The sequence below is a fragment of the Amyelois transitella genome, chromosome 18 (genome assembly GCF_032362555.1).
Source record: "Amyelois transitella isolate CPQ chromosome 18, ilAmyTran1.1, whole genome shotgun sequence".
NCBI lineage: Eukaryota > Metazoa > Arthropoda > Insecta > Lepidoptera > Pyralidae > Amyelois > Amyelois transitella.
In genome coordinates, this window is record NC_083521.1 from 1,944,645 (window position 1) to 1,968,057 (window position 23,413).

The following is a 23,413-nucleotide window of genomic DNA, read 5'->3' on the forward strand; positions in this document are numbered from 1 at the left end:
CTTAAGTGCCGAAAAACACATGGCACTTACTACGTCTATAGTAGTATTTTAATCCGAATTATAAATTGTGATGTAACAATTTTTATTAATTAACAAATATTATTAACGGAATCCGTAGTATGTCATTAGTGATATAATTGCAGAACGACTTATCGTTATCATAGCCAGTAGTTGCGGAGTGACTGTTGTTGGAATGCCATTAGTGTTATTATAAAACCAAACACAACAAAGTGGTCACGGTGAGTTATTTTTATTTATTTAAATCATAATTTTGTCAGAATGATTATAATTTTATGGTAAAAACTTAAAGCTAATTTTATAGCAGGCCGCGTTTAATTTGATTGAGATTCACAGATACTCGTAGGTACTTAGCGACTGGTATAAGAATCCAATAGTCTTGAAAATTAAATATAGTCCTGTATTTTCAAAATAGACATGACTATATGTATGTATGTAATAGAATCCCAAGTTAAGCGTTTCGCTCGATTGATTTTTATATTCTTTCTTTGTTTTACCTTTTCTTTATATTATAAGATACAAAAGATCAAAACACTCATGCCGTTGACTTTAAAGGTATTTGGTTGGTAACTTTAAAAAAAAATAATAAAAAAAAATGTAAATCACTTCTGTATAATTTCATACAACTATCAAATGCAAGAGGACTACCTTTATTCTTATTTTAATCATTGCTTTTATCCATATTTTCTTAATCTTCCATAACTTAGTTCGATGCGCAGAATTCGGGTTAGCTCTAATTACAATCCTAACAACTATTTATCTATAACTTTAACCAATTGTAACACGTCTGGATCCGCGAACTTCACGACGTCCATCGTCTTTTCCCACAGAAGCCGACGCTTCTCATCATCGTCAAAACTAAAGGGCACACGACTCGGTGACGCTTCTTTACAATTACACAGATATTTTCCATTTACACGTGCTTCGTCACTCACAGCAGCGAAAATGGCCGTTTGCGCCCCCTCCCAGGCATTCTTAAAACACACATTTGCAACAAATGCTAATAATGCCCCATAAACTTTCCTGAGCATAGGCGTACCACTAAGTCCTGGGTCCACAACATTCACTAACACATCAAAATTATGTATCCTTTTGGCTAACTCGCGCGTGTACAAAGCGATACATAGCTTACTGCTTGGATAATAAACGAATGAGTTTAAAGGTTTCCTCCAACCAGCGAAATCAACTTTGCCGATAAAATGACTCAGCGATGTAGTATTCACAATCCTGCTTGGCTCATTAAGGTTACCAGTTTTCTTAAGAAGCGGCAGTAGTAATAGTGTCAACAGAACTGTTCCAAAGTAATTAACTTGCAGTATTAAATTCAGACCATCGTCAGTTATATGCTTGCCAACGTAGCTGCAGACACCAGCATTGTTCACCAAAATATCTAATCTGTCTTCGGTTTTCTTGATGGCTGTTGCAAATTGTCTAACAGAAGCAAATGTCGATAGATCTAAATGTTTAAATTCCACATTGTCATTTCCTGAGCTCCGGGCAATAAATTCTCTTGCATTATTTCCTTCATCTTCGAATGGGCAAGCTACAATAACTTTGGCCCCTCTATGAGCCAAATCTTTAGCTATTTCTAATCCCAAACCAGTAGTTCCTCCTGTCACGATAGCGGTCTTTCCGTCGAGTCTTTTTTTCGACTTGCAAATTCTGTTTGTGTTCTTTTGATACAATCCCACTATTAACATTAAAATGCATAATGCTTTCATTAAACTGTTCAGCGCATTTATTATAAAAACTATAAACATCGTTGTCACAAAAAAAGAAAAAATAGTATTACACCAAACTATGAGGAACGAAGCGATCACACTAAATTGACTTTTCAAAAGATTTACCTACGTCAAACAGTATGTGTGGACCTTGAAACTGCTTGTAACAACGGTTCTTGTATTTTGTGCATTTATGTAATTCGATTTGAACACGGTGCGTCATGTTACCTACATCATGAAGGAAAATGTTTTTTGGAAAATTATAATGAACATATTTTAATTTATTAAGTATTTAGATACCGCTTTCGGCTTCCTAATTAATTATTAATAGTACAAATTAAATAAAATGAATGGAAAATACCCTTCAATCGAAGTACATGCTATTCGCAAAACATCATAGGGGCAAAACATTAGGTATATTCTTAAAAATAGCACACTTTTAGCTAAACAAAGCAACACAAATCTGAATTCATTCAAATTATTAAATAAATGAAAATTGTTCAGTTCAGACATCGTTACTTTTTCAATCAAACGTAGGCACAAAATAATTTATGAAATACTAGGTACTATGACTACGAGTATAAATAGATTACACAGATTTACATGACGCTCACTGTACGTAATTTTTCCATAGTATTGTAAGTCGTTAGTTACTACTCTGTCAAGAAAGTAGCAGGAAAAGATCAATAATACACAAACTGTTTGTTATTCATCCAAATTTATTTTATCACCTTCAAAATATGCTCCTTTAGAAACGATACACTTACGCCAACGAATAATCCAATCATCAAAACATTTTTTAAACGCTGTTTCCTGAATTGAGGTCAGTTCTCGCCGCGAATTCTCTTTTATGTCTTCTACCGATTGAAAACGGGTGCCACGAAGTGGTAATTTGAGTTTAGGAAAAAGAAAAAAGTCGGCTGGAGCCATATCTGGTGAATATGGTGGTTGCTCGATGGTATTTGTTGAGTGTTTGGTTAAAAATTCGTTCACAATGATGGCCTTGTGCGAAGGTGCATTATCATGGTGCAAAATCCAAGAATTTTCTTTCCACAAATCTGGCCTTTTTCGTCGGATTTGCTCTCTTAAACGCCGCATAACACTCAAATATTATTCCTTATTTACCGTTCGACCTTCCGGCAAGAATTCCGAGTGCACAACACCGCGATAGTCAAAGAAAACAGTCAACATGACTTTGACTTTTGAACGACTTTGGCGTGGTTTTTTCGGTTTCGGTTCAGTTGGAAGGCGCCACTCCGAAGCTTGTTGACTAGTTTGCATGTCAAACTCGTAAACCCACGTCTCGTCACCAGTAACAATGCGTTTCATGAATGTTGGGTCGGAATTGACTCGTTCTAGCATGTCCTCAGCGACTCTCATGCGATTGAGTTTTTGAAAAAAATTCAGGTCTTTTGGGACTAGCCGAGCGGCAACATGTTTCGTACCCAAATTATTAGTTAAAATGGTACGGATCGACTCGTGAAATACAGAAAGTTCGGTGGCTATCTCTCTCAAAGTTGAATGAGGATTTTCAGTCACTATTTCCTTCACTTTTGCGATGTTAACTTCAGTTGCAGACGTTGATGGCCTACCAGAGCGAGGCAAATCTTCCATCACATCTCGACCGCTTTTGAACGCTTTGTACCACTCATAAGCACGAGTTTTTGATAAAGTCGATTCACCGTAAGCCTTCTGTAACATTTTCAGTGACTCCGAACACGATATTCCATTGGCAATGCAAAATTTAAGACAAACTCTTTGTTCGATGTTTTTATCCATTATGAAATTAGCAATACACACTAGATATGATATAACTAAAAATAGCACTGTATTTAATGTAAACAACAGATGCAACTCAAACTCCGCGCCAAAATGGAAAACAGTTGTGCCAATCTAACAACAACAAAAAAAAACAAAAATTTGAATTTGGAACCATAAATAAATAATCCATTCCCGATACTTTTTTGACTGAATGTATATAGTCATAGTTAATTGTAATAATACGCATACACATGCGTACCTAAGTGTTTCTAGAGAATATATAATAAAGTCACCTCATTGTATTTCTAGATCGAAGTGAATGAATGCATTGACATTTGTAAAAGTTAATGGATATTTTTCATACATTTAAATGTGAAAGTCGCGCTTGTAAGTAGATAAATGTATGACTTTACAAACTTATTTTTAGTAAAATATATTTATGCTATGGCGTTGCGAGTTCTTTTTTTCAAGACTACTGGCTCTGTTTTTTAGTAAGGGATATAGACGTGATTATGAAATAACTAACTTTAATATAATATCAAAGTATGTATGTAATAAGCAATTTCGATTATATTGACAGTCCAGTTGCATGAGCAGTTTTGCAGAATTTTGTTACAAAAATAGCGATTATAATGTTTTAATAAATAATACATACATACATATGGTCACGTCTATATCCCTTGCCGAGCAGACAGAGCCAACAGTCTTGATAAGACTGAATGGCCACGTTCAGCTATTTGGCTTAATGATAGAATTGAGATTCAAATAGTGACAGGTTGCTAGCCCATCGCCTAAAAAAGAATCCCAAGTTTGTAAGCCTATCCCTATATCTTTTACTTTATTGTTTTTAGACCAATGGACCCTGAAAGGCAGCCGTTGTTGAGCCCTGTAAGGCACAGGACAGAATTGGGACAATGTAGCAGATTCAGGTAATACCTAAATTATAACACCTTTCAGAAACAGGCTTAGGTGTTTGGGCATTATAAAAATGTTTCAGTGGTAAGAAATATGGAGACAATCTCATACAGAAGTATCCATACTTATATTATAAATGTGACAGTGTGTCTGTTTGTCCGTCTTTCAAATCAAAACCACATAACCGATTTTCATGAAATTTCACGTAGGTACATATAGTGTGGAGTGCGGAGGACAAAGGGAACATTTCACGCGTGCGGAAAATTCACCAGCGAAGCCGTTGTAAAAAGATAGTATTACCTTACCCTCTAGACTTATATGAATCAGAAGTGAGATCAAGTGGAATGATAACTAAAGGACCCTAAAGTGCACTGCGCATTCGACCGATAAAAATTCAAATGCATTGGATAAAATAGAGTATGTTTCACACTGGCGAAGGCATACCTACGTTTTTGTTTTTTACCGGTACGAATAGAAAAAGAATAGGACATCCTATCACGACATTCGTGAGAAAGAGAGGGTTTAAAATAAAGCATAGCCTTAAAGGGTTTAATTGCTTAGGTAGTTCGTAGATTTTTGAGAAATACTAATGTACTTATTAGATACAACTTATATTTAATTTATTAATTCACATATAAAATGACGTGCCTATGCCTGCGAAGGCCTTATTAAAATGAATAAAATATTGATTTTGATTGAAAAGCTTTTAGAAAATGACAATAAACTGTATCTTTTTATGTGTGGTGAGACCACTAATGTCACACACAAACTGTCAGTCATAGCGAAGAAAATGACGCGCTCAACCAATATCAGCGAAGAATCTAAATCGCGCAAACAAAATTTTCACGGATTGGAGCATAAATATAACCTCAACATCGTCGGAGCCGCGGTTCCCCAGGCATAACAACTAGCCTGACGGAAGATCTTCACTTTGGTGGCGGTCGAGCCGAAACATCGCTTCCGCTACATATTCTTAAGTTAATTTTGAAATAATGATTTTAATTCCAGACCCCTGACTCAAGAGGAAGTTCTGCGGACACGTCAGGACATCACATGGAATCGTACACGTTTCTGCATACTATTTCTCTTCTGGGGTTTAATGGCCATGTTCCTATCAATCGTCGCGTGCTTACTCATCACGTCTCCCCGATGCTCTGACTCCGGTTTAGGACCTATGCCGGCCGTGCCACCGGTCCATATGTCTTTGGCGCCTTTGATATCAATTAGCAGGACTGAAGAACCCGCTTACACGTTATAGAATGGATGGAAGGTGTAATTTATATAATACTTATTTACCAATTCCTGTAAATTTCCGGTAAATTACGATTCTACGCCAATATATAGTCATTTTTAGGGTTCCTTAGCTGATGGTAAATTTATTTACCGATATAAATTCAATTTTTTCAATTAACTTGTATATGTTTTTCGTCGATATATATAGGTACGTACGAGTACTCGTAGTATTAATTTTTTCCGTTAGTAAATGATTAATTTCAAATATTTAATACTACATACGTATAGCGAAGTGTCATCCGACATTTTTTTTTTATAATTAAGTTATAATTCAATATGTTATTGTTTATTATGAAGACTGTTTAAATAAGCTACTAAATAAATATATACTTTATCATTCAGTTGTTTTAATTCTCATATTAAAAATACGTAGTACATAACTAAATTTGTACAATAATAACATCATAATATAAGTTTACGCTTAACAAATACAGCGGTATACCGAAGTTATACCTTAGTCGATTAATTACAAATTATTTTTATAAAATCAACATTCCAGATCTTTATCTTGAAAAATAAAGTATCAAAAATATATTTATTCATGTCTTTTGTAAAATTCACATAACATTGCATTAAATTTCAAAGAGGTATGCACTTTCTTTCTCAATTACATCATTTTTTCGCTTTGTTGGCTGTAAGTTTCAGATCCTATTATATCTTTGAATAATAATTATGAAGTCAGCAAGTGACAATACAAGTTTTGGTAGCCTTGGTTAACATTTCACCTCTGTTCTTCAAACTACCCTCATATAACTTTATTTCACCAAGATGGCGCCACTGTAGCACGGGCCGTTTTACCAACAAGATCACTTGATATATACTTACCCCAATTAAAATAGTTTAAATACTTACATGTATAATACTAGTTGTTTCACTTGATTTTAGAGGTTAAAAACATCTATTTTTAATGTAACTTTTACAGTTTTGCTCATGCCCATACCGTAATAGCAACATCTGGTGAAGTAAATAGTCAATATTTATAAATTCCATGATATACATTTAGCGCTTACAGGCAATAGTATAATTCAGATTCTTCTTAAGAAAGTGTCTGTTAATTAAATTTATTATGAAATTCAGCAATACGCAGATCATACAAACATTTATATATTATTCGAGGTAGAAATATTATGAAAATCAATTGAGTTATTTCAACACATTTACAATAACATATATTGTGCTTTTGCAAAACGTAAAATTTCGAGATTATACGACCAGCAATTTCTATAATACTTTATTTGTTAGCATACGGTGGTTCCGACGTTTTTAGGCGGAAACGTAATATTTGATTATTCGAAATAAATTTCAATTCTAAAGTCAACTAATAAGATCTGTTTCACATTAAACCTGTTTCGCTTAAATCACACATAAGTACATACGAATTGAAAGCTAAACAAAATAATTATTAAAAAAACCCGGAATGGAAACACGAATTCGGATTTTATTAAAAGAAAATTTCTTTCTGAATTAAAGTAAAATGGAGCGTGTCTTTCAATAAGTATGTACCTCCGTGGTTAAATTACTTAATTCACTAACTTTTTAAACGATAAATGCCTCTGACTAAGCGCTCAATAGGTGTCGCAGTGAAACAAGATTATTTTCATAATTAAGTAATTAATCGACATACCGAATCCGGTATAGAATATAATACGTAAAATTGCGTTTCGTCTGAAGATCTACTTTGGCTGCTCTGTTTAGTTATTGACATCAGCTCTTTTAATGTTTCTTGTAGAACATCGTAGTATTCGTCGAACCTGAAACAATAAAAATGAAATTAAAATAAAATTTGTTACAGCGCCATCTCTGTTCATGTTAACTGAACCACGAAGACTATATCAAGCAACAAGTAATTGTTTAAAATTTTACTTGTTAATATATACGTTAGATAGATGGCGCCACTAAATAAATTGTGTTGGGAAAATAAAAATTCTCAATTTATGAAATCTTGTAGATTTGAATGAATTTTTGCCTATATTTGTGCTCCACTGCTGGGCCTTTCTACTTCTACAGAGCTCTCTCTATCCACTGAGAAAGATGTCGATGTCGTCCCAATTGTCACTAACTTCCACAATTAAAGTAATCTAGGCTCTATATTGTAAGTGTAATAATGACTCCCTCTTGACTTTGACGCGCGATAGATCATTGTGTTGTAGCGGCTGGGAGAGTATGTTCGATATACAAACATATAAAAAACCAGCTATCCAGTTTGGGAAAAACACTGGTTGCATATTATGTAGTATCAATTAACATTTTAATTCAAAAATCTAATCATTATACTCACGCATCGAACACTGGCTGGAAAGCGCGCGGCAGATTGTTCTGTTGTAGCGGCTGCGAGATTATGTTCGACATTCAAACATGACTGGCTGCATATTACATAGTTTCGAAAAGAGTTCTTTATTCAAAAATCCAATGGAGCTCTCAATACTCACGCATCGAACACTGGCTGGAAAGCGCGCGGCAGATCGCTCTGGTGCAGCGGCTGCGAGATTATGTTCGACATTCAAACATGGCTGGCAGCAGTTTAAATAAGGGTTCTTTATTCAAAAATCCCATCGAAATCTCAATACTCACGCATCGATCACTGGCTGGAAAGCGCGCGGCAGATCGCACTGCTGCAGCGGCTGCGAGATTATGTTCGACATTCAAACATGGCTGGCAGCAGTTTAAATAAGGGTTCTTTATTCAAAAATCCCATCGAAATCTCAATAGGGTAAGGTTGCTTAAATCGTACCACCGCCTAAGTCGTACCCCGGTAATTTCTCACTTGATACACAAAAAATGCACCATCTGATGACATTTATCTGAACTATTTAGTCAGGCAAACAAATTCAAACAAGTGGAACGCTGCTCGGCTTCGTGAAACGAAGATATTTAAAAAGTAAGTATTTTATACGTATTGCATTACAATTTTTGGCACATTTATAAGCTATTTATGGCAGGATAGCGATAGTTAATTTATTTCTTTGACAATGTCTATTTAGAGTGCGTATCTAGCAATAGTTTAAGCATACTCAAACATGAGATATTTATAGGTTTTGTTAGTTGTTTTAATTTGAAATTCAGAAGTCCCCTCTGCTTAAGTCGTACCTGTGCTAAATTCCTTAGTCGTACCGGTACGACTTAGGTATAAAGAAAATTATTTAACAATTAATTTATTTTTTTATCAGGTTATAAATACTACATAGCATGAGAAAGATAAAATACAATACTTGGAAGCAAGAGGATATGGACCAGGCTCTATAATAGAAGCCAAGGAAAATATAAAGAAGAAGAAGAAGCCTGTAGGTACTAGATATGAAAAAAATCAAAATTGAAAAAGGAATTAATAAAAGTATTTAAAGAATAAATAAAGAAAAACAAAAAAATAAAAGCTAAAGCATCATGGTTATGCCAACTATGTAAAGAAGATCGCGAAGAAAACATGATCCAGTGCATAAAATGTAAAGTCTGGATACATGACCTATGCGCTGGTGTAGAAAGTAGTACCTACCATTAAAAAATATATTTGTGATATCTGTGTTAGTAAGTAGATTCGATATTATACCTTCTTGATAACCAAAACATGTTTCAAGTGATCTCTTGTTATTCGTATTATTTCTATATAGTTTATTATGACTTCATTGAAGTCTATTTTCTAAGTACGACTTAGGCTATAGGTGGTACGAGTTAGGAACTGAGGCGCCTTAGTCGTACCGAAAGCAGGTTTGTTAAAATTGTTAATTTAACTATTTTGATGAAAGATTTGTTAGTGTCTATAAACGTTGATGGAAAGGCAACTAAATAAAGATTCGAGAGATGTAAGAAGTTGTGTTTAATTTCAATTGTAGTAATTATTAGAGTAACATTTCCTTAGGGGGTACGACTTAAGCAACCTTACCCTACTCACGCATCGATCACTGGCTGGAAAGCGCGCGGCAGATCGCACTGCTGCAGCGGCTGCGAGATTATGTTCGACATTCAAACATGGCTGGCAGCAGTTTAAATAAGGGTTCTTTATTCAAAAATCCCATCGAAATCTCATTACTCACGCATCGATCACTGGCTGGAAAGCGCGCGGCAGATCGCACTGCTGCAGCGGCTGCGAGATTATGTTCGACATTCAAACATGGCTGGCAGCAGTTTAAATAAGGGTTCTTTATTCAAAAATCCAATCGAGCTCTCAATACTCACGCATCGATCACTGGCTGGAAAGCGCGCGGCAGATCGCACTGCTGCAGCGGCTGCGAGATTATGTTCGACATTCAAACATGGCTGGCAGCAGTTTAAATAAGGGTTCTTTATTCAAAAATCCCATCGAAATCTCAATACTCACGCATCGAACACTGGCTGGAAAGCGCGCGGCAGATCGCTCTGGTGCAGCGGCTGCGAGATTATGTTCGACATTCAAACATGGCTGGCAGCAGTTTAAATAAGGGTTCTTCATTCAAAAATCCCATCGAAATCTCAATACTCACGCATCGATCACTGGCTGGAAAGCGCGCGGCAGATCGCACTGGTGCAGCGGCTGCGATAGTTCGGCGGCCAGCGCGCGCACGCAGGCCGCCGGGGCCGACAGCCCCAGCGCGTGCGCACGCACGCGGCCCAGCATGGGCTGCAGGCCCAGGCTAACCAAGTATGTGGTAGCGATGGTTACGATCTGAAATCAAATTGCGAAGTTTACATACATACATACATACATAAAATCACGCCTCTTTCCCGCCGGAGGGGTAGGCAGAGACTACCTCTTTCCACTTGCCACGATCTCTGCATACTTCCTTCGCTTCATCCACAAGAATAGAAAAGAAGAAGAAGTTTAGATAAAATGTAGGAAATAGGTTAAGAATTCGAGATACAATTTAAAGATTCATAAGATTACGACAATATTGAATGCATATTGACGGCCTCTGTGGCGCAGCGGTAGTATGCTTGTGTGCGACACCGGAGGTCCCGGGTTCGAATTCCGGCCAGGGCGTGATGATACGAACTTTTTCTGATTGGCCTGGGTCTATCTATTTAAGTATTTATTATAAAATATTATATCGTTGAGTTAGTATCTCGAAACTCAAGTCTCGAACTAACTTCGAAGCTAACTCAATCTGTGTAATTAGTCCCATAAAAAGGCACCGGTATAACATTTTTTTAGAGCGTTGGTTTAGCTAAAGACACGAGATGGCGAGTTACTTAGCTTGGTAAGCGCCGGAGTAGACTAAAGGAGAAGGAGAAGGTCCAGGCTTCTTTATTCAACGTCTCTCAATCTTTGAAGTTATCCGAAGAGGGAGAAATGTGAACTGATATTTATAGACTAACGAACGAGAGAGACGAATAATTTTTCACTCTTACTTCTTAAACAACATCTTTTAATTTGGCATTATTCCACGCGGACGAAGTCGCGGGCACAGCTAGTTCTTCAATAAAAATACCGACCTGGCTTTCCAAAAATCTCTTACTGTTCTTCGCCAGCCTATCAGCCGTGATGACAGTGACGGATATATTTGGATTATTCGACTTGTCATTATCACTCCAACTTGCAGATCGGGAGGTGGATACTGAAAATGGAAAAAAAGAACGAAATTAAATTAGATTTTAACTATGCCGTGCCGCCGTGTGGTTTCCAGCCCTTTGAGTGGGCTAATTCAACTCTTTCCCATGGATGTAGTAAAAGCGAGTTAGGGAACAGGCGCACCTTCATCTAGTGCAAGCTTCCATCCTGGAAATAAAGTTCGTTATCGCCTGTATTCCAGCAAATAAAGTTCGTGCGACCGCAATTTCTCCATTTGGTAACAGTTAAGACCTGGGTACTTTTTCGTAGAAAAAAAAACAATTTCATAGACAATTAAAACTTTTTTTTTTGTTGGCCTAATAATATTTGACATCCTACCTTCTCGGTTTTTGTGCGTGATCGGTGTGAACTTCTGTTTTATAAAATCTATGACTTCGTGGAATGGTAACTTGTGTTCAGTCACTCTGAAACGATAAAATAGAAATATTTTAGCAATATATCATCTATAAACGTGCAAAACGAAATGCGAAAGAGTCTCCATTAAACTCAGTATCTATTTCAAGCAAAATCTATTAAATGAATTTAAATAACCCACTAAGTAACAAAAATACTATTCACTAATGACTAGAACACTGCACTTTGGAAGCGGTAGTAGATATAATTAGATTAAAGTTATGTGACGTCAATAAGTGATGTATCCAATTTTTAAAATAAAATTATTCTATTCTAATAGCTCTAATAGATGGCGCTAATTTAGTAATTTTTCAATAGATATTGCTAAAGCGTACATTCCCTAAAAGATGGCGCTAATTTAGTTGCTTTTGTCGATAAAGTAGTAATTTTACAATAGATGGCACTTATTAAGACACTCTGAAAATTATCTCACATTGATACGTAAATTGTCTTTATGGTGTTTCAATCACTATCATCTATACTAATATTATATTATTATTTTTGCGTCGAATACACCATGTATCGAGACGACTATAACATCACGCTGCAACTATAAGGAGCAAAGAAATAATGGAAAATGAGAAAAAAACAAAAACGTGGGAAATCATTCATCCTTCAATGATGCCCATAATAACTACTCCACGCGGACGAACTCGCGGGCACAAAGTCAACAAACAACCAACCAACCTCCCAGGCCCCCAGCTAGAGATGCGCACGCGCGCGTCGTCCTGCCACAGCACGGCGGCCGCGCCGCGCTGCTCGTGCGCATCGGCGGGCGGCGCGCTCCACGCGCAGCAGCCGTAGCCCAGCGCCCACAGCTGCTTGGCCAGGTCGGCCCTTTTGGCGGCTGCGATGCCGTCGCGGCCGCTGCCGGCGGTGCCGTGTACGCACACGCAAATCAGGGTGGGCTGGAATATTTAAAAAAAAAAAATTGTGTCATTAAATAAATATATACAGCACAAATTACACATACTGAGTTAGCCTCTCTCTCTCTCAATTCTATCATTAAGCCAAATAGCTGAACGTGCCCATTCAGACTTCTCAAGACTGTTGGCTCTGTCTACCCCGCAAGGGATATAGACGTGACCATATGTATGTATGAATGAGTTAGCCTCGAAGTAAGTTCGAGACTTGTGTTACGAGATACTAACCCAACGATACTATATTTTATAATAAATACTTATATAGATAAACATCCAAGACCCAGGCCAATCAGAAATAGTTCTTTTCTCATCACGCCCTGGCCGGGATTTGCATCCGGGACCTCCGGTGTCACAGACAAGCGTGCGCTGCGCTGGCCGCCAAATTATCGTCGCAGTGGTCATGATGGTGTAAGAAAAAGATCCTTGCATGAGCAAAAACTACATGTCAATCAATAAATCAAATCATTTATTTGAAACACATAGATATTTTCTAGTACACAAGTTCGCTTAGTTTTGCCGGAATGCAAGGTGTTCAAATGTTCGTGACAGGTAAAATGCAAATAATTTTTGTAAATAAAATTGAAACAAAACTAATTATCAAGAGTTGAAATTCATCGCCTTTTCGACATCCACGGGAAAGATACGAAATGTGAAAAAAACACTCTAAAGTGTCAGATCCACACGACACATTTCTTATATCAAAATCTAAGTTTATTATTCACCTCGTAATTTTTGATCACATCCGGTAATCCCTCGTCCATTTTCTTCAGTATAGCCGCCATCCTATCCAAGGACATGGAGAAACCGACCGATGATGAGTTAAATTCAGCGTTTTCGTGGTCTATCTTAGTGCGGGCTACCTCCCAAAATTGTTGGACTAAAGCGTCATATCTGATGAGGAATGGAGGAAAAATTAGTGGCAATTCTTTTTAACAACTTTTATAGATAAAGATATTATTTATTAAAAAGTGAAACCACACAAAAATAAACATATAAGAATTTTTATAATTTTAAGAATAAAACAAAAAAAGGCAAGTTCACAATTATTTATTCTTGCACAACAGGTGTTAAAACTACTGATTTATGACTGGTTTCTGGCACTGGTAATTCAAAATTTAATACATTAAGAACATCTTTAAACAGGTATACTAAAAACTTCGACAAGTATTCTTCATTATTATTATGATTAAGATTAAGAAAACTTGAATTTTCAACAAAACAATAAATGACGAAGCGAAGAGAGTTTACCTGCCACCAGCCGCAATTAAATCCCCAGAACGTTTCTTGATATTCGGCTTGTGATCAGTTTGTCTCACGACAGACATTTGCCAGAACACGCCGTTGTTCTGAGCCACGTTGTACGCAAGGAACGGCGTCACTGTCATTGGGCACTGAAAATAAAATTAAAAATATAGAGTACATACATACATACAATCACGTCTATATCGCTTGCGGGGTAGACAGAGCCAACAGTCTTGACTTGAAAAGACTGTAAGGCCACGTTAGCTGTTTGGCTTTAAAATAGAATTGAGATTCAAATAGTGACAGGTTGCTAGCCCATCGCCTAAAAGAAGAATCCCAAGTTTATAAGCCTACCCCTTAGAAGAGTACCACCAAATAAGTAAGTGGCAAGACTTGACCGAGTCTTACTATGTGAAAACATTCTTAGATCACATGTAGAGCTAAGATTATTAAGATCTATCCGCCCTATCTCTATGCTAATCTATGCGTCTTAACTTCACAAACTGTACATTTTATTTAAATTGGTCACTGACGTGAATAATTACTGAGTAGATACTCCAAGTTTGATAGTTTAGATAATCATAATGATCGGTTTTCACGTTGGAGGTAGTTAAGGTTCGATAGTTTTATTTTTTGGTTATTCTGACGTCCACCGAGCACCGCTCGGTAAACCAGGTACTGAGATATTGTACAAGTACGCTCTGCACTAATACTAATTGACGTGTGCGCTTGCTGTCGTCGCTGGGCGGAATGGGGTCGAGGTAGGGTCGCGTGGCCGGATGACGCCGCGTAAATAAAATAGACGTACGTTACGTGCGCGTTTTATACCTGCGTTAATTAAAGATAGTATAATGCAACGCGCAAGTTTAAAATCATCAAACTTAAACTCTTTCTGAGGGATCTACTTATGCGGCAGTCCAAAGCCATACGAGTCGCATTATTCATGGCTAAGCATCAATAATATCACATACAGTTTACAGATCGTAGCAAGTGGAAAGATATAGTCACTGCCTACCCCTCCGGGAAAACGGTACGATTTTTAGTATGTATGAACAGTTTGTAGATATTGACAGGTATATGTTCTACTCACGGTGCAACCTAACGCCTGCGCGTTCCTGTAGACAGCTTGCAGCGCGTGCGCAGCTTGCGTGGCCGCTCTCCCCCACTTGCCGGACAGCTTGCATTCTCCTATTAACTCCTTCAGCTCGGGCACCGGGATGTCTGTCTCCATCAGTTTGCCGAGATTGGATACATCATGGCTTGTTAAACAAAGTGACGTTAAGTGGGTATGAAGTTGGAGTTTTGTGATGCGACCTAAAAAGTGTGTACAATTTGAATTACAATGACGGATTTGTAAAGACACTTCGTATAGTTAATCGGTAAAGTATTAAATAAACGGTTTAAAATTTAGTTATCGGGTTATCGAGTCAAAAACATTCGTACGAAAAATTTACATTTCGTCGAATTACATTTAGCAGTTAGTTGGAATGAGTTTGTATCCGATGCTCCAACGACTAATGGCAACAGTGTGAAAAATTACATGAAAAAGAAGTTGACATCCCTTACCAAGACTGCTGTCCACCAAAATAGGATGTATTTCAGCATGTTTATCTAAAGGCACTCCACAGAATACTAGCAATGTTTCAAGCAAAGCCGTGTGGTTGAGTTGTATAGTCACGTTTAAGGAACATTGGGATGCTGCGCGACTTGCTACCACTAGTAGTTCCGCGTCTGGCCAGAGGGAATCTAAAAAAAAAACACACATATGTATATAAATACAATGACGTTCAGTTTTACCCTTTATTGTACATAAAATTATAACAAAACATTTATCTTAAGCTTATGTTAAGGTAAAGTACAAAAGGCGGCCTTATCGCATTATGCAATTTCTTCCAGGCAATTATCATTTAGTGAGACTTACTTCGTACCTAGACGACATTATCTTATATATATTTAGTCGATAGGTATTACTACTTTTTACTGAATTATCTAGTTCCTTAATTGTTTGCCGGTTGACTGGAAGAGATCCCTTTATGGGATAAGTCCGCCATTGCAAGTGAATTGTTTCTTTTATAACTATGTACTATTTTCTTGTTACTGTGTAAATTTCTATGCAATAAAGACACAAACAAACAAACAGACGTCTTTATGATTTTCTTCGCTATAATTGACAGCTGGCGTGTGACATTAGTGATGTCGCCGCAAATGAATGCGTGATTTATGTCATTCAATATTACTACGCTTTTATTAGCTTGTTTATGTATAAGAACGTAATTTGGACTTACCATTATCAGGCATGACGATATCAAAACCAGATTCTACAATCTCCTTCGGATGAAAGCCTAACACGTGTTTCTCCCTATAGACTCTATCAACCACATATCTTCTCATATATTTCGTTCCAGAATACGCCGTGTGCCTGCGGAAGAAAAAAAACAATTTTAAGTTACAGTTTTCCAGATTTAGGTGCTCTTGCGAAATTACAAACTATGCTATAGAACTTTTGTATATTTATGATCGCGTCGACTTACAAATTACATTTTTTTTCACATCCTAAATATACTGAAGACCTAAGTATTTTATATCATACTTACCTTGCAAACGGTAGTCTGACATCGCGTGGTAAATGACAAACATGAGAAGTTAAAGAGGTTTCTAAATTTAGCTACTCTTGTAAAATAACAACTACATAATGCATTAACATCGTTTACATTTTTGATTGCGTTGAGATACAAATATATTTTTTTTCATAGCCTTTTTTATATCTAATACTAGCTCTGCCCGCAACTTCGTCCGCGTGGAATAGTTATTTTGGGCATCATTGAAGCCTTCAAGGATGAATAATTTTCCCCGTTTCTTTTTTTCACTTTTTCCATTATTTTCTTTGCTCCTTATAGTTGCAGCGTGATGTTATACAGCGTAAGCCTTCCTCTATAAATGTCTTTCCAACGCAATTTTTTTTTTCAAATAGAACCAATACTTCCTGAGATTAGCGCGTTCAAACAAACAAACAAACTCTTCAGCTTTATAATATTAAGTATAGATAAAACTAACCTCGCAAACGGCAGTCTTAGATCGTGTGGCAGATGACAAACTGAACCACTAGCGGTCATTAGTTTGACCGCGTTAGGGTGCTGGTCCCACACCTTAGCCCGGGGGGTGAGGAGGGGTGGGAAAAACTCTTCTGCTCCGTGACTGCGGAACACCTAAAAAATAAAGTAAGGATATATAATATATATAGCTTTTTGAATCTGAATTTCCTTCTTTTTGTGCCGCTATACGTACATACATATAATGACGTTTTTATCCCTTACGGGAGCCAACGGTCCCGCTAACTATATCCCTTGCGGGGTAGACAGAGCTTACAGTCGTGAAAAGACTGAAAGGCCACGTTCAGCTGATTGGCTTAATGATAGAATTGAGATTCAAATAGTGACCTTTATTGCACATAAAATTATAACAATAGATTTATCTGAAGCTCATGTTAAGGAAAATACTCGTACAAAAGGCGGCCTTATCGCATTACGCAATTTCTTCCAGGCAATCAACATTTAGTTAGACTTACTTAGACGATATTATCTTTTTCAAAAACAGCGGTGTTTTGACAAAGAGTGCATTCAAAAAGCCAAGAAAAATAAATAATAATCTACGTACCTTTACAACAACATCTTTAACAGCTGCCAGCAATTCGTTTCCGTTCCTCACGTCATTGTGGTATGTATAATCTTCAGCGGGTGACACTCGTTGGTCGAGGCATGCGGCCACGAGGCGGGTGTATCTATGAATAAAAATATATAGCTTAACATTAAAAAAGTAAGGTATATAAGAGTGGTGAGGATGCAACCGGGACTATATCCAGGAAGAAGAAGATTAATATTTCAAATTCAATAGATAATAAAATAAAAAAATAAAATAAAAAGGAACTTTATTTTTCTCCACAACAATACAATTGGTGTCTTAACTATACCATAACTAATATACATAAGTCTGTTGTGGAGAACTGGTGCCTGAACTAGGTATCCGAAGGAACCTGTCATACAGGACACCAGGCCTCCCCTCAGAGAGAGTACATGAATATTATGAATAAGTACACACTGATACTAAAAATCTAAATTAAATTTACCTTTTAGTAGATAACATAACCTAGGTTGTAGAGAAAATTTATATATTGGTGGTGCTTAAAATATCCTCTAATTACTTATTAGGAGTTTGTAAAATAGGAGTGTAATAAAAGTAACGACAAAGGTAATCAAACATTTTTTATAAAGTTTTGAGAAGGGTTATTTCACTTAGGATAGGATTCGTTTTTTTAGCTTTCATATATGACCCTAAAATAAATGATACAAGTATTTCTTACCCGCGACTCCCTCTCTCACTCAACGCATGAGACAACAGCCCAGTCAGAGTGCCCTCGTGCACCGGACGAGGTATATGCTCGCTGCTCAGTAACTCTGCGCACGTTGGCCGAACACTCGCATCGTGACTTAGAAGCCATCTGAAAGTTATTTTAGTAAGGTCAACCTTTAGTATAAATACTACATTTTTCTCAAAAGGGCTAAGCTTCAGGAAACAAAAGTAATGTGCCTGCCAAAGGTCTTGCCTATATCTGTGCCAAATTGTTAACATAATGGAAATTTCAGTTCAGTCTTTTCCAGACTGTTGGCTCTGTCTACCCCGCAACGGATGTAGACGTGACCATATGTATGTATGGAAGTTTCAAAGAAGCTCAGTTTGATCTCGATCGCGTTAACTTTTCTATTTTCTCAGGCGCCGCCAACCAATCACATTTTGTCATTGAGACGAAATTTTATTGCACAAAATGCATTAGATGGAATGAGAATTGAACCAGCATAATATATGTATTTTCTTATGATATTCTATGACATACATATATACATATGTATATATAACGAGAAGAGATCTTCGCTACGGTAAACTTATGGACAAAGTAACATTCATAAGTAAAACCAACCTTATAACGCGTATCTGCTTAGTATTCTCATCTTTCAAGAACTCTTCAGGCATCATAATATCCTTGCTTCTAATATTATTTAATATCGACATTCTCTCCATAGCCGTGGCTAAAGGTGGGTGGAACATTTCAAACATGATGATCCCTAGGGAGTAAATGTCCACTTTCTGATTGTACATGCCCTTGGTACCGGCTTGATATAGCTCAGGAGCTACGTATAGTGCTGTGCCAACCTTAAAACAGATAGGTAAAAATAATTGGTGTCAGCGGTGGGATTCAAAATTTTGAGGTCAGCAATCAAATATAAAATTACTAAGGTTTGATAATTGAGTCGAATTAAAAAAAAATATCGATTATTAAAAGATTCAGAAGAAGAGAAAAAATTACCTGTCCAGTCAACGAACCACTGATTTCTTCCGGCTTTACTTTTTCTGTAACATTAATAATTATCTTTTTCGATTCAAGAAGTTCCAAATAATAAAATAAGAGAATTCTTATTGTAGGTGATGAGCTAGCAACCTGTTACTACTTGAATTTCAATTTCATCAGTAAGCCATACTGGTTAACGTGGTCTTCCAAAGTTTTCAAGACTGTTGAATCTGTCTACTCCGGAAGGGATATAGACGTGATTATTAAAATGTATGTAATAAATGATTATAGATAGATATGACAGCAAAAATCTTACCATCAAAAGCCGAAAACGCTTTCGTCGCGAGACCAAAATCTCCAATTTTCACGTGGTCGTTGGAATCCAAAAAAATATTCACTGGTTTCAGATCTCTATGTATCATGCCTCTTTGGTGAACGTGGGCTAACCCTTCCACTATTTCTCTAAAGAGTTTCCAGGCTCGGTAGTGTTCTTTGTAGAGGCCGTTGTCTATGGCTTGTCGAAGCGTGTTCTTCTCGCAGAACTCCATTTGGATGTAAAGAACCTGAGAGAATATTACACAGAATTACATAATAATTTACTGTCAAATCGAATTTAGTTTTCACGAAAACATTCTCACAAATCCATACTATCTATAACATTATAAACATTTTTTTATTTTATTTTATTTGCCATTCCCCATCATCCATGGGTAAGACATTGAGTGGTCCTATTCGAAAGTGCCCAGGACCACACGGCACAACAATGTTAGATAACATACCTGATTCAACCTGACGGATGGTGGTCTTTTGCTTTCGGATACTGGTTCCGACGCTATTGTTTCAGACTTATCTTCTGAGTCATAAACGAATTCTATGCCACTACTCGATTCATCTTCAGGACTGTAAATTCGAATACAAAATTTTTATGCATTATTAAGGAACATTTCAAACATCACTCAATAATTGTTACATCTTTTAGTTTTACAACATACAAAACATGACGTCGAATGTAATTACTTAATACTAAGTTTACTGTCGCTTCCAAAGCGTCAGTGCAGAAGAAGCGGTAACAAACCTCACTGCAGCATTTTCTATCAGCACTTGTTAACTTCTTCCGAAATAATTTATAGTAAACTAGAATGGTACGGCGTGGTTCCCGGTACTAAAGAATAGGACCACTCCGTATCTTTTCTATGGATGCCGTAAAAGGCAAGTAAGTGATAGGTTAATAAACTTGGGATTCTTCTTGTAGGCTATAGGCTAGCAACCGGTCACTATTTGAATCTCAAATATAAAAACAGACAGCTGGATGTGGCTTTTCAATCTTTTCAAGACTGTTGGCTCTGTCTTCCCTACGAGGCATATAGACGTAACTATATGTATGTAATGGTCTATGGCACATGGTAGTAATATCGTAGCATTATGTAATCATAGAGTTATATATGGCCAAGGTATGATTTAAAATAAATTCGACCAACGACGCTCCCTTGAATGAAATACAGTGGTTTTTTTTTAAATCTACCCCTGAAATAATAAATGCGGGGTGAACCTTTGTATGAAAATCAATAACCATTATTGATTTTCATACAATCCGTCCGGGCGGGTCGCTAGTCAAATATAATTTGCTGGGTTACGCCAAATATGAGAAGAAAAACATAAAGTATTTATTTACTAGAGGCCGCCTGCGACTTCGTCCGCATGAAAAACCCTATCAATCCCGCGGGAACTCCAGGATAAAAAGTAGCCCATATGTTATTCTGTGTCTTCAGCTACCTACATACCAAATTTCATCGTAATCGGTTCAGTAGTTTTTGCGTGAAAGAGTAACAAACATCCATAGTGACATACTCACAAACTTTCGCATTTATAATATTAGTAGGATGTATGTAGACTGTCAGATAATTATTTTAGCATTAAGTCCGCCTATTGTACTTTACAAATTGTAATTCTCACAATAATGAATTAATAAATAAAATTAACAAAAAAAAAAAAACATACTTCATATTAAACAGCGGTGCCTCGTCCTCGTCTTCGTCTTCTTCCTCGCTGTCTGATGAAGAATGCGTCTTCTGTGTGGACTTAGAGGGGTTACACATGGACCACTCCAGTTTTACTTCTTGTCCCAGCTTGGCCACAACATCCTCCAGGTTATCGGGTTTCTTCCTACGAACAAGACATTGGAAATAAACTTAAAATAAATAAAATTCATTGTATTAACTTTTTTGCTCTTTGATACAGTCGGTAAAACAGTTCGACTTAAAATGCAGTTACCTGGTAACTTTCTCGCTGCAAATGACGGGGGTGTCGCCCTCTATCGGCTGGGATATAGACTCGACCCACGCCTTATAATATCTGACTACATTCTCCTTGCTTCAGTCGGTAAAACAGTACGACTTAAAATGCAGTTACCTGGTTACTTTTTCGCTGCCAATGACGGGGGTGTCGCCCTCCATCGGCTGCGTTGTGGACTCAACCCACGCGTATCTGACTACATTCTCCTTGCTTCAGTCGGTAAAACAGTACGACTTAAAATGCAGTTACCTGGTAACTTTCTAGCTGCCAATGACAGAGGTGTCGCCTTATATCGGCTGCATTATGGACTCGACTCACGCCTTATAATATCTGACTACATTCTCTTTTCTTCAGTCGGTAAAACAGTTCAACTTAAATGTAGTTACCTGGTAACTTTCTCGCTGCAAATGACGGGGGTGTCGCCCTCTATCGGCTGGGATATAGACTCGACCCACGCCTTATAATATCTGACTACATTCTCCTTGCTTCAGTCGGTAAAACAGTACGACTTAAAATGCAGTTACCTGGTAACTTTCTCACTGCAAGTGACAGAGGTGTCGCCCTTTATCGGCTGGGATATGGATTCGACCCACGCCTTATAATATCTGACTACATTCTCTTTGCTTCAGTCGGTAAAACAGTTCAACTTAAAATGCAGTTACCTGGTAACTTTCTAGCTGCAAATGACAGAGGTGTCGCCTTATATCGGCTGCGTTGAGGACTCGACTCACGCCTTATAATATCTGACTACATTCTCTTTTCTTCAGTCGGTAAAACAGTTCAACTTAAAATGCAGTTACCTGGTAACTTTCTCGGGGCAAGTGACAGGGGTGTCGCCCTCTATCGGCTGGGATATGGACTCGATCCACGCGTTATAGTATCTGACCACATTCTCGTGGTTCAATCGAGATAACAGTTTGACTTCGCGAGTGATCTTCTTGTTCAAATGCACGTTCTCTGGGTTAAGTTTGATTCGTTTTATCGCGTAGAAACCGCCGTCCAGCTTGTTTTTGACCTGTTTAAATATAAATACCGTTATAAAAACCTGTTTAAATATAAAAGGTGACGTGTGGTTCCCGGCACCAATACAAAAAAGAATAGGACCACTCCATCTCTTTCCCATGGATGTCGTAAAAGGCGACTAAGGGGTGGGCTTACAAGCTTGGGATTCTTTTTTAGGCGACGTGTTAGCAACCTGTCAGTATTTTAATCTCAATTCTAACATTAAGCCAAATAGCTGACCGTGGCCAAGTCTTTTAAAGACTACGGCTCTGTCTATCCCGTAAGGGATATAGACGTGACCATATGTATGTTAAATATAAACATGTGTAAGACACGTTCGAATTAGGCGCGGCAGGCTATTACGAACTATAAAATTTTTGTTTAACGAAAAATAAAGTTAGTTTTTATTTGGAGGTTCCGGGTTCGAATACCAGACAGGGCATAATGAGTAACGAATATTCTCTTATTGGCCTGGGTCTTGGATGTTTATCTATCTAAGTATTTATTACAAAATATATTATCGTTGGCTTAATATCTCGTACCACAAGTCTCGAACTTACTTCGTGGTCAATTAAAATTTGTGTAATCTGTCCCGTATACATTTATTCAGAAGATTTCTCATATTTTCGTGCACCAGTATGATGATGACAGAAAAACACTTGACCTGCACATTGAGAAAACGGTATTTGTGACCATGATATAAACTCAGTTAGATTTCCCTTTTCAAATCCGCAGGACCAATAATCAAGAACAGATCACTCCTTGTAATTTCTCACATATCCACTTCAGAATCTTGGCCAATATGGAAACAATGGCCAAGAAATGAGACCATCGGAGTATAAAATCCAAGAGAAGCATTATTAAGTCGGTTAATAGTTTTAAGTAATTTATTTGACGTCAACCAATGTTGTGAAACCAAATGTTTCGACAATTATTAAGCGATATGTAGTATCATATAATAATGAATAAAAAT

General features: G+C 37.2%; 3 protein-coding genes across 3 annotated transcripts in view; 1 reads left to right on the forward strand and 2 right to left on the reverse strand.

The window, feature by feature from the left end:
- The window catches only part of LOC106136244 (cytochrome P450 6B5), a 425,135-nt gene that overhangs the window by 130,843 nt on the left and 270,879 nt on the right, over positions 1–23,413 (forward strand). The window lies entirely within an intron of this gene.
- LOC106136205 (retinol dehydrogenase 13) lies at positions 235–2,018 on the reverse strand. The gene has a single exon (XM_013336674.2). The coding sequence runs from the start codon at positions 1,776–1,778 to the stop codon at positions 771–773; it is 1,008 nt and encodes a 335-aa protein (XP_013192128.1). The 5' UTR covers positions 1,779–2,018; the 3' UTR covers positions 235–770.
- LOC106136271 (eIF-2-alpha kinase GCN2) overlaps positions 6,072–23,413 on the reverse strand; it is a 29,055-nt gene continuing 11,713 nt past the window's right edge. Inside the window, exons 11-29 of the mRNA XM_060949106.1 lie at positions 22,239–22,453; positions 21,145–21,309; positions 19,926–20,046; positions 19,463–19,709; positions 19,165–19,208; positions 18,778–19,010; positions 18,163–18,300; positions 17,460–17,583; positions 16,860–17,011; positions 16,091–16,224; positions 15,372–15,551; positions 14,896–15,119; positions 13,812–13,954; positions 13,286–13,454; positions 12,328–12,548; positions 11,566–11,651; positions 11,112–11,233; positions 10,163–10,344; positions 6,072–7,459 (exon numbers count right to left, since the gene is read on the reverse strand). Coding sequence (XP_060805089.1) covers positions 7,312–7,459; positions 10,163–10,344; positions 11,112–11,233; positions 11,566–11,651; positions 12,328–12,548; positions 13,286–13,454; positions 13,812–13,954; positions 14,896–15,119; positions 15,372–15,551; positions 16,091–16,224; positions 16,860–17,011; positions 17,460–17,583; positions 18,163–18,300; positions 18,778–19,010; positions 19,165–19,208; positions 19,463–19,709; positions 19,926–20,046; positions 21,145–21,309; positions 22,239–22,453 — 3,048 coding nt within the window. The 3' untranslated portion in view covers positions 6,072–7,311. The remainder of the gene's footprint in view (positions 7,460–10,162; positions 10,345–11,111; positions 11,234–11,565; positions 11,652–12,327; positions 12,549–13,285; positions 13,455–13,811; positions 13,955–14,895; positions 15,120–15,371; positions 15,552–16,090; positions 16,225–16,859; positions 17,012–17,459; positions 17,584–18,162; positions 18,301–18,777; positions 19,011–19,164; positions 19,209–19,462; positions 19,710–19,925; positions 20,047–21,144; positions 21,310–22,238; positions 22,454–23,413) is intronic.